At 44.9% G+C, this 12,358-nt stretch overlaps 1 protein-coding gene across 1 annotated transcript in view; it reads left to right on the plus strand.

Annotated features, from left to right (window-relative positions):
- Positions 1-603: 603 nt before the first annotated feature.
- Positions 604-12,358, plus strand: part of ncanb (neurocan b) — a 104,006-nt gene continuing 92,251 nt past the window's right edge. The window contains exons 1-6 of the mRNA XM_062395677.1: positions 604-628; positions 1,556-1,779; positions 1,893-2,061; positions 6,198-6,372; positions 8,790-8,917; positions 11,494-11,787. Coding sequence (XP_062251661.1) covers positions 604-628; positions 1,556-1,779; positions 1,893-2,061; positions 6,198-6,372; positions 8,790-8,917; positions 11,494-11,787 — 1,015 coding nt within the window. The remainder of the gene's footprint in view (positions 629-1,555; positions 1,780-1,892; positions 2,062-6,197; positions 6,373-8,789; positions 8,918-11,493; positions 11,788-12,358) is intronic.

The following is a 12,358-nucleotide window of genomic DNA, read 5'->3' on the forward strand; positions in this document are numbered from 1 at the left end:
CGAGGCAAATCATCGAAAGTTGAATCATGAAGCGGCTCAGAGAAAAATCAAATCCCTAAAGTAAAACGTCAAACAAACATACATTGTATCTTTGTAAAAAAGCTAAACATGAAACAAAAATGAGATGAAAAAACCGTGGATGAGAGGAAAAGCTGATTGGAATGCTCATTTGAAAGCTGGCAGGCTGTCGTGCTGCGGGAGAGGAGGCAGGAACAGAGAATAGCAGGGGATGGAAGCAGGGATGCCGGAGCAGAGAGGAGGACGGAGAGGTTGAGTGACGCTCGCAGCAGTGCGCCTTTGACCGCTGGAAAGACATTGTTCCACCAATCTGCCATTTAATTACAGACAGGAGGAGAGGAGCCACGGCTGTAGCATGTAGCGCTTTACCACACATCCAATCAAGCAGGCATGCAAGCAGGACCACACACACTGTGTGCACTGTATACTGACACTAATGAAACGGAATCAATTGTCTCATTTTCACTGTCTGTCCCGCCCAACGAGTTGTTTTTTTCTGATCCTTCATCTTACTCACTTTGTTCTCTTTCATGCGTCACTTATTTTTACAGCTTAACATTAGGTCTCCTATTGTAAAACGTTGGCATGGATAAAAAGAGGCAAGCTGACTGTGAATGAACAGACGCTGGACTTTAGGGCCGATGAGTCTTAGTGTCTTATGTTAGCAGTTTCCTCAGGAGCAATTCTGTAAGAAAGGAAACAGAGATAATAGATGAGGTGTAACGCTTATGTCTTGTGATCCAGAAGTGTATTCATTAGGATGGCAACCTCCATGATCTATGATGTGTTGCGAAATTCTTCCCCTCCACAATTTTCCGGTCGGGATTGTCGCCATGTACGTTGAAGGGGGTGTTATGAGGCATATATGAGGCGTTAAACCTCACACGCCGTGCACACTGGATAACCATATACAGATTAAAATGTACTATACAGATGCAAGCAGCACAAAGATGATGACCTCTATTACTATTGTGTTGGAGTGGGATTCACATTCCAATGTAAATGAAGCACCTCTGTCCTTTCAGCCAAGGTGACAGAGGATTAGAGGGGGGATATTAAGGTATGACTACCGGTGTAAAATGAGTTGGGCAGATAACGAGCTGCTCTGAATGCACCACATCCTCCTATGACGATAACCTTTCCCTGTCAGCAGTTTCATTAATGAAAGGGATTTTTGTATCTCTGTGGTTCTGTTGCAGGTGTTACAAGGCTGCAAAGAGGTGGTTGGTATTGATCCAATAATGTATATCACGGTGATGTATGGTGTCTGAACAGACCTGCCTGCCTCCCACTTTTTAGGAAGAGAAGTAATGGTCCTTTGGATCAATAAGCAATAATCAGAGAGGCACAATGAGCCTCTGTTCTTTTTCTTCACAATCAGGAAGAGCTGATGGAACAAAAGAACCTGGAAGGAAAGCACATGTTATCTTCTACAAGCAGCAATCACCCAACATCTCTCCAACCTAATGAGAAATAACGTTGTGTAGCTCCATTCACAAGGAGGCATTGATCATCTTCTCTCCTCTGCTCTCCTCAGGCGTGACCAGTGCCGATACTCTGGTGAATATGCGCAAAGTGACCCATCAGACCATAAGCGAGGAGCTATCCAAAACCGTTCTCCTGCCCTGCCTCTTCACCCTCCGCCCCAGCTCATCCCATGAACCGCCCAGGATCAAGTGGACCAAGGTCTGGGGCCAAAGGGGCTCTGACGGCCTGCAGAAGGAGCAGTCCGTCCTGGTGGCCAAGGACAATGTGGTCAAGGTCTGACTAACGATGAGAGCGAAGTGTCTGGCCTCAGTGGTGATTTAGTTGTTAACCTCATTCATTTTCATCATTCCTTTTTTCCCTTCTGCCCCCCGCCTCTCCTCTCTCAGGTGAAGAAGGCCTTCCAAGGTCGTGTAACGTTGCCTGGTTACAGCATCAATCGCTACAATGCCAGTCTGGCTCTGACGGGGCTGCGTTCCAGTGACTCTGGGTTGTATCGCTGTGAGGTCGTGGTGGGCATCAATGATGAGCAGGACACAGTTCCCCTGGAGGTCACAGGTGAATAACACACACTCTAAGACAGCCATTTTGAATTTAACTCACACTTGGGTTGGGAAATTCCATGCTCAAGCATGCCTTCACTCAACAGTGTACTGTATTAACATTGGGAATTTGTTGATTATGATTAGGTCCCAGGAGTTGTTGTGTTGTATAATTTAGCAATTTTATAGCTAATAAATCTAATGTCTCATTAATTGATTGAGGTAACACAAGACCAAATAACCCTGTACAGAAGTAATTCAAGATTTTAAGTATTTAAATTCAGCATCAAATAATTAACTGCTTTGGCTTAAACTTAATTCAGAGGAAAATGGTGCACTTGGATATAAACCAAATTCACTTTGACTATGTACCAGAAATAAACCATTGTAATAAGCAACATTACAAATTCAATCAAAAATGTTAAGTAAAAGTACTAGACAAACAGTGTGATAATGTAATGTTCAGGGGGCACAGTGCAAAGTATGAATGTTTCACGGTGCGGAAAATTATAACTTTAATCCAGTTCAGTGATCCTAGGCCTTGCGGAGCTAGATGGATTGACAAGTCAGACGCGAATGACCTCCTGTAGTGCTCCACTGTAGTTGAATGCGTTTGTGACTGAAGTTGCTGTCTGGCTTGTCAGATTTTTTTTTATTCATTGTCTGTAGTTTTGCCGCCATTCCTCCCAAGTGCTTAGCTTTGACCCCACAAAGATCCAGCCGCTGTATTCAGTTTGTTCTGTCTTATTCTGTTTGGGTCCTGAGGTTTGATGCTTGCTCCCCAGCACACCACAGCATAGAAGATGGTGCTTGTGTAGGAATGTTGATAGTGGACACTCATACTCATAAAGCATTACTGTAATAAAGAGGGGGAGGATAAGAGGGCAAGCAGAAAGTACTCTTGTAATCATGAATATAGTCATAATAGTTAACCAGTACTCAACATCATTTATCTCATTATAGACGTTATGTATGTTTTTACCTGCACATGCTTTTGTGTGAGTCCCTCAACACTCCACTCTTCGGTTGTTAAAGCTCCCTCGTTGCTCTCAGGGTCCGCCACTATGAATAATAATGACCCCGGTTTCCATGTCAGACTTAATACAGCCATTACAGCCGGGGCTGTTGACTCTCTGTGCAGGCTGTGTGATGATCGGGGAAAAGATGAGGCAACTAGAACACATTACACATCATTGACCCGGTGCCACTCAGGTGCTGTTCATGCACTGACAGCACAATGAAACCAATAAGCTAGGAATCCCGCAGCTTGTGCTATTGACAAATAGTGTAACTCCGAGAGCTCTGTATTGCTCTCAGTGGCTTAGCTAAATAGACAACCCATTTGGTGAATTATCCGTATCCAGGACACTCGTTTCTCACCACACCACCAGAAGGCACTTCACAGCAGTGTAACAATAATTACTGTGTCAGAGTATTTTAGCTGCAGAGCTTTCATCAGATTCTTTCCAGGTCATTCACTACTTTTAATAATAAGCTATTATCATAATGACCACAGGGAATCAGACAATGCATTAGACACTGTACATGATGCTGCTGCTCGCCACAAATCCATGCTAATGTGAATAGCAGCTGGAAAAGCCCAGTAGCCCTAGACACTGCACGCTCCAATGACTACATAGTCTGCAATCCAAATAAGCACATAGCCTCCATCCAACTGCCTGCACACGACTCATATGTGGAAGCATGTGCATGTGTGTATGCGTTAGCACGAGCCTCTTATGTCTGTATAATTTCCTTATTTCAGTCAGAATGCTTTCTGGTTGTCTCAGGCGGGTGGAGCACCGTAACCCCTCTCCATAAAAACACTTTACATTTAGTACCCAAGACCCCTGTCACCACGCTTGGGAGAACCCGTGTCCTCCCCCTTTTGGCCAATCGATTAACACACTATGAAAACCACTCTTTCAGAAGGAAACCAATTACAAAGCCGGCGACGGGTAGCCATTTCCAGGGCTTAGTCTTAATTGGCAGTCAAGCTACATGGCAGACCGCAGCCGTCTTCACACTAATTCTACTCAGTGCTCAACGTATTAATTAGCAGGTATTGATACTGCTCGGCTATATCAATATCATATTAATCCAAACTGCTCTCCTCATAAACCCACTTGAGTGTCCAAGCCTCGGTGAGATGCCCTCTCCTCTTTTAATTTCTCCATCTTGCCATCTCTCTGTTTGTCCGTCGTCCTCTTGGCACATATTGACTGGGCAATTGGCTGCGTCTCACCAATCACAACACAGTGCCATTGATTGTGTTTGTGTCAGCCATTGTCTGTGGTGAGGACAATAGATAGTACATCAGCACTGGGCATTGCGAAAAGCTACTGGAATTATTTGTGCAACCTCTGGGATGTAGCAGACTTTTAGCATAGGTCTATAAAGTTTGTACACTCAAAGTTGGATCACAGGCCTCCAGATCAGCCTCAGTGTTGCCTGATGTTGGCTTAACGTTTCTGGAGGGATGGAAAATCATATACTTGATTGAACAGCTGGAGAATCGGGTCACGTGTGCCTCTGATTGTGGATTTTATTTCCCATGTACTTCCCTTTAGCATTGTATATGATTGCGAGCATCGGACGCTAGCCTCAAGGCTGACTGTGTTGTGTGTCCCAAGAATCAAACTGTATTTGTTGTCGTATAACGATCGCGCCAGCACCATTGGTCAAGCCCACTATCAAGCGTCAACACAACCCATATGTGTGAGTCTTGTGTCAGGATTGTAAGCAGGGGAATAAGTGAGGCTGTGTGTCCATTATTCACCTACCGGCACCTCCAAGACCACAGCTTGTTGTGGTTCACTAAGGAGATATGGTGCTGGATGGCAGATTTAGAAACTTTGGATGGAGGCTCACAAACAGTTCCCCTTTTTCAGTCTAAGTGCAAAGCAAAGAAAAAAAGCATAATTTCCAGGAGGCAGGGGACATTGACTGCCACAATGAGGACATCCTACAGTCACCAGTGGTGCCTTCCTCTCCCTGGAGACTGTGTGAGGATGCAGAGGGTAAAAATTGTTTCATGAAGAACTGAGTGTCGACCTACCTGTGGAATGGGACCATACTAAGAGGAAGCCAATTTGTCTCACTGGTGTATGAATTAGCCAGTTTGCTATAGAATCTCTGTTTGAACAAGATCCCAGAGCCACAAAGGAAAAAGGATGGAAAGCGAGAAATAAGGTAGAAAGAGAGGGAAGATAACATGTTCTGCTCAACATGACTGAGATGACAGACTGGCTTGATAGATGGCTGTTGGATTCCGCTGTGTGAGTGTGTCACACAAACACACAAGGCCCCCCTTTTGCTTTTCGTGGCCGTAGCCCGAAGAGCCGATGCTCAAATTGCAGCACAGGCCTCCACCTCACACGAATCTCTGTCACTCTCAGAGACAGCCGGACAAAGATGAAGGAGTCGTGTACGTAGCCAGACGCCCGCTGGCCGATGTGTCACTGATTGCTGCAGGGCGAGGTGAGGATGGACACTTCTGAAGCGATTCCAATCCCATTTAAGTGGAATATATGCTCCTTTCACAGCTCAGGAATCAGTGTCTCATTCTTTTCCCAGGTTTTATTCTCAGTTTTTTTGGGCTACCTTTTTTTTCCAACCACAATTGTTTCCCTGCTATCGACTTCTCACCTTCTCGCTCTGTCACTGTGGTTCAGCACACACGTTTCTTTGAATGCAGTGCAGCTCTCTCTGTTTGTGTCTGCCTTCATCGTCTTTCCATCACGGAGGCAGGCCGAGTGCAGCAGGATGACACTGTTTGTGTGTGTGTGTGTGTACTTAAAGCAATAAAATAAACATCCCCACTGTCTGTCACATGCTGTATCCAAGGGTAACATCTCTTTCCTCCGACGATAAGCCGACCAGCTCTCGGATGCAAATGAGACCGGCAGCGCACGGGTTGCTGAGGCTGAGTGTTTTTGTCTCCTCTTGCACAGATGAAACAATATGATGAGGACGTCTAGAGGGCTTTTGTGTACGTGTCTGTGAGCGTGTACATATTCGTGTTATAATGGCTCAAGGTTGCAGTTCATGAATATTTCTGTAACCCAAAGATCGCAGGTCATACATTTATGCAAGTGTTTTTTGGAGCCCCCATCCTGTTTGTTATCACGTATTATTATCTGTTTCCTCAAGGTGTGGTTTTTCACTACCGGGCCCCTCACGACCGCTACGCTCTGACCTTCACCGACGCCAAGAGGGTTTGCGTGGAGAACTCGGCGGTCATCGCAACACCAGGCCAGCTGCAGGCTACCTTCGCGGACGGCTACGACAACTGTGATGCTGGCTGGCTGTCAGACCAGACCGTCCGGTGAGGCTTGTACATCTGGGTAGACACACACGCTGCATGTGGTTCAAAAAGCCAAAGGTTAAAGGGATTGTTCAATAAAAAATGAATTCCCACTCATTTCCACTCATTATCTACTCACCTCTATGCAGATGGAGGGATGGCTGATAGTGTTTACTATCGCTGTGGTTCTCAAGATAATGGAACAGAGTCATACTGTCAGTGTTCCTCACAATCATAGTAAAGACTGATACTTGAAGAATAGTGTGTATGCAGGAGAAAAGACAATGATGAAGACTAATAAGCCTCCGGGTCAAAGCTGGCATGGAAACAAATAAATGCAGCTTCCGCTTTAGCACTTCTTTAAATGATAAGAGTACATCCTGTAATACACACTGTAGTTACTTGTGGAGAAAGTCATGCATCATCCAGCATCTAATATAGAAAAATACATTTTTCATGTTTAAAATGTTCAGTGAGTGTGTGTGTGTGTTTGTGTGTGTGTGTTTGTGTGTGTGTGTGTGTGTGTGTGTGTGTGTGAGTGTGTGTGTTTGTGTGTGTGTGTGTGTGTGTGTGTGGGTGTGCTTGCATTCTGTACCCACCCTCTGGGAGAGAAGGAGAGCAACCTCGCTGACTCATTTGTCGGGTTTGAATACGCGCTTAATTTTATTTTATTAAAGTTTATTTACCAAGTTTTAGCGTCGCTCTCTGAGCTCTACACGCTGAGAAACCAGGAGGCTTGTTCGGTAGCAGTGGTGGGATTTGGTGTTAGATGTATTGACTCTGCTGAGACAAGGATACGGTTTTTACTCGCATAACAGATTACAAATACCAGGTAGAATAGCAATGCCTCTTCCATTCATCCCACACACAATCAAGCACACAAAACCTCATATCACAGTCAACACGCAAACACATGGGGCCTTGTTTCAAATACACACACACTCAAAACTTGCACTGCAGATTTTTTCGTAGCATGAGCGAATGCGTATATCGCACTGCACAGTCCAGTGGGAGATACTTTCTTCTATCTAACAGGAATGACAAGAAAAGAACAATAGTCAAGGATAATCATGGCTTGACTATTGTCTGCACTAAAAGCATTCTATTGACATTCCCCTTACATGACAACCATTTCTGGATTTTCTTGACAATACGGTAATTGACAGTCCCGGAGAGAAACTGTTTTTCCGACAGCTCACGTTTGTTTCTGTGTCACATTTACTGTATCATCACAAATTGTAATAGAAACAAAAAGTGAATGCGCCCTGCTTCTTAAAAAAATTCTAAAGACAGAAACCCTACTGTATGTGGACGTTTGGCAGCGTGAAAGTCAGTTTGATCTTTTGGGAGATTTTAGAAACAGGAACTGTGGCACATAATTGCTTGTTTGCACAATGGAAACACCGTAAACTACATCTGCCCTCTCTCCGCTGTCTGGGCTTCTGGGTCCACATTTTAATTTCAAATCGCTGTTGCTCCAGAAGCAGACTGACTTCTGTCTTCCCGACGGTGTCTCACAACCCTCTCGAGGGATACAGCTGCCCTCCCTCGTTTTCTTTCTTTCATCTGTCGTGCGCTCCTGTTCTTTTCACTCGGGGGGATTTCTAATTGGTCCAGAACCAGGAGGCTCCGGAGGAAAGTGTCCAATTAATACGGAGGGTAACGATACAGACATCGGCCGCTGCTCCATCAGGAATAAAGAGGCTGAACCCAGACTAGGTTCTCTTGCTGTGCTCCGTGAGTTTATGACTCTTTGCAGGAATGTGTGTCTTCTGCATGTATATTGGACTCTGTGTTGGTGCATTTGTGAGTGTGTGTATGTGAGTGTTTTCCAAGCACTCCATAAATCCCTGTATACCCAGCATAATCTTTTAATCAGCTTCTTTGCCTGTGCCAAGGTGCTGCTGGAATCGATGTTCTAGAGCAATAATGGCACAGTCGGAGTCTGAATATAGTCAAATCGCTGTTTTGCCAGCCCCACGCCACCAAGCCACTGACCAAATTCATGATTCTCTCTAAAGCATTACTGTTAGCGCTAGAGCATCTAACATATTCCAAAATAGCAGTAGGGTATTTATTCTGTTGAAAGTCAGGATGAGGGCAAAATAATTAAAATAAGAAACTGTATTGAATGAAATGTTGTTGTGACATGTGTACCTGACTGTGGCCTTTGTGTCGTGCTCAGAGGGGAGATTTACATGTTCATTTTCTTTTTTCGGGGAAATGTATTTGTTTAATCTCTGGGAGGAAGAAATGCTTAAATTCATAGTATTCAGAGGAGGCGATGATAAAAGTGTAGTTCAGTTTTCATCTTATTCTGTATGTGTGTGAACACAGTCTCATCCCCTGGGAGCCAAGTTTGTCTGTGGCTGCCTCTTTCAAGGCCAGGCTATATTAATCTCCCTCTCCCTCCTTTTCTCTCTCGCTTTTCTCCGCAGGTATCCCATCCAGTCGCCTCGGCCAGGTTGCTATGGTGACCGCGAGGACTCACCTGGAGTCCGTAACTACGGCAATAGGGCCACCGATGAGCTGTTTGATGTTTACTGCTTTGCTGAGCAGCTTCAAGGTACGAGTCAGGGGCTCCAACCATAAATTTGGGTTTAGTCATGCATGGATACACTAAGCAATCGGTGCAGCGCAGGAACGCTGTGACTGGGACCTAATAGTTTGTTAGCGCTGAAAGGAAGACGGCAGAGTGAGAGGAAGGGTCAGGGGGTCAACTCTGAGTCCAGCTGACGTGTTGCCTCCTCAAACCTTTCGATTTCCAGGGCTACAGGCAGATGTGGCAAAGACCTAGAGCAGGTGGATACAATGTCTGCATATGGATGGAACATCTTGAGAGCCGCTCATCTTATTGGCTTGACACATGACTTGTGCGATGTTGAGAGACCAGGGAAGTGCAGTGTCAAATTTGGTGTGATTGGGACACGTGATACTTTCAATAATGAGGGTGCCTTGGTAACAGTTTGCGGACCAAGTTGAAGGCTTCTTCTACGTCCTCAGACAAGTGAGGTGGTGGTCTAGTGGCAGAAACTTGGACTATGGGCAGAGAAGGTCTCTGGTTCGTCTCTGGTTCGACTCCACGGAGAAACAACAAAAAGACGAACCTGGATTGATCCAAGAGGATACTCCCTACCCTGTCTAGTGCCCCTGAGCAAGGCACCTTACTCCCCCAACATCTGCTCACAGAGCGCCGTACATGGTCGCTCAATGGTGGTTAAATTTCCCTGCCTGCATGAGTGTGCCTTTGCATGTCTGTGCATATGTTTGGGACTAATAAATGCATCTCTTCTTAATCTTAAGATGGAGTTTTCAACCAACTCATGGAATTAGCCTCAATTACATGACTAACAGCAGCATGGGAAAACTGCTAGTAGAAGAAATGAGAAGCCTGCTATATAATAACACCCCACTGTTTCAATAATAATCTCCCGCCGCCGTCCCTTGACAGACATAGCACCAGTAATTAAGGGGTTAATTGAAAAACCATTGCAGTGAACAGCCAATATGAAAACCCACTTCACCAAATCCAAATTACTTTGAACCCTGGTGGAAGATGAGCTTCAAACCTCCTGCTATGTAAGGGAAATGAACATCACCATGGTATCTATTTTTGCATATCTGGTCTAGTTCACCGTTCAGTTCAAGACAGAGCAGGATGATTAACTTATTAGTAAATCCGCGGGAAATGAATCGTTATAGACTCAATATCTTGCAATGTTAGTCAAACAAAGCAATAGAAAAACATTTTTCTCACATGATATTTTTTTTAAATGGTCATTTGATCACAGTACTGGTTGTAAACATGCCTGTGTTCACCTGTTTATTCAAAGTTCAGTAAATTGTTAAGCTGGACCCCAAACTGGAGAATCAGTTGCTGTTGCAGCATTCACCTGCGGCCTTGTAGTTTAAATGCCCACGGGGAGAAAACGCTCATCATCGCCTGCTGTGCTGAGCTTGGCGTTTCTTCGTGGGGGGGGGATGAGACCAGAGCCTGGCTATCAACACTACACGTATTCTTCTTATAATCATCCCCGTGTGAAATTTGTTCCCCCTCGACATATTCAAAACCCAATCAGAGACGCAGCAGGGTATGAACAGCTCAATGGGGGGAATTTGTCCAGACCACTTGTTATTAAGTGAAACCACCACAACTGTCCTTAAATGAACCAGCTTAAAAAATATTTATAGATTATTTTAAATTACCACCTCCAGACTTTGTAAACAGCGTCCTATATTATCATTGAGTCTAATTAACAACCTGATTGAACCACGCAGGAGATAATTATCTGCAATCAAACAGAATTTACATCGGGAAAGTCTTCCTGCAGCCGTTCCAATAAATATTTCAGGCATCTTCTAGCTACAGACTCACTCTTCACACAATCCCACTCTGCTTCTTTCTCCTTTCATTGTATTCCCGTCTTCACCCCTGACCTTTCGCCTCTCCATCTCAGCTCCATAAATCAGTAATAGCTCCTTTTACTCTCCAGCCTAAAGCTCCGGGATCCTCACATCAGTTCAGCACTCCTCATTCACACCGTCCACTCCAGCCAGCTCATATTCATTTCATCACTCACTGAGTCACTAGTGGATCATCTGACCGTATCATTTTATTTGTGCTGCGCAGACACAGTGGTCCTCCCGAGCTCACTCTCTCTATTTTGCATCTCTATGTCAGGCACATCACCTCTACCTTTCTTCTTCTGCTTCACTCACTTCTCTGCACTTTCTCCCTGATTGCAACTGCTTTGAACTGTAAGAATTGCTTTCATATATAGTCTCTACTTTGAATTACTTTTATTATTTTAGGTAAAAATAAAATATTCTGATGCATAGCAAGTCACAATTTTCTTTCATCCCTCTGCTTCAAGTCTCTACCTTGTATTGCTTTGACAAATGATGAAGAAGATGACTGGAACGGTATATTGCATTTTAAGTAAAAGAAAATGTCAGACTCATCTGCGCTCACAATAAAACAGAAATGAAACTTAAGGTACATTCCTCACTTTGTACAGCACAGAGCACAGCAATAGCTAAAGGTGATCTCAGTCTGAGATATAAAATCCCCCCTGGTAATCAAAACTGAGCTGACCTCCTCACTCTCCTCCCCTCACTTCTCCCTCTGCCTTCTCCTCCCAGGCGAGGTCTTCCACTCCACGGTACCTGAGAGGCTGAGCCTGGCCACGGCCTCCACCCACTGCCACTCCCTGGGGGCCCAGCTGGCCACTGTCGGGCAGCTCTACCTCGCCTGGCAGGCTGGTGTGGACCAGTGTGACCCCGGCTGGCTGGCGGACGGCAGTGTCCGCTACCCCATCAACGTCCCACGGAAGAACTGCGGCGGGGACGAGCCGGGGGTGCGGACCGTCTACAATAACCCCAACCGCACCGGTTTCCCCGACACCACAGCGCTGTTCGACGCCTACTGCTACCGAGGTGATGAACCTGTTCTGGTAGTTGCCATTGCAGCAATACGGGCTGGGAGGGGGGCTGGTGACTTGTTTCTATTCCGGGTTTTTAATTAGTAGAAGATGTTTATGTCACACATGAAGTAGTTGCGAAGAGGCTGTGTGACATTTGCATTACCCTCTTGTGGATCTGAGGACTTTGGATGTTTCGTAGGGAAGAGAGAGAGAAGGGGATGACGGGAGAGAAATAAGACGATGAGTTTAATTGGGGTTTGAAGTGACTAGTCTGCAGAGGATTTCCGTTAGACATAGCTTGTATCTGACCCTTTAATAGTTTATCTTCACACCACACCGTATATTGTATTTTTGTTTTTCCGGCTTTTTTGATTGTAACAGATCACATATATTAGAAAATTCCATTTTCAGATAGATGAGGAAAAAAAAGGAAAGCATGACGTTTTCATCCCTCACAATGACAGCTTATAAAATTTTAATTGAAGCGAGACAATTGCATAACCCAATAATTTTAAGAAAACAAGGATGGCATGAGAGCGGAGCACCAGTGTAGCTGTCAAAACAAAGCGCTGATAGATGACACT

This window comes from Platichthys flesus, chromosome 9 (genome assembly GCF_949316205.1).
Source record: "Platichthys flesus chromosome 9, fPlaFle2.1, whole genome shotgun sequence".
Taxonomy (NCBI): domain Eukaryota; kingdom Metazoa; phylum Chordata; class Actinopteri; order Pleuronectiformes; family Pleuronectidae; genus Platichthys; species Platichthys flesus.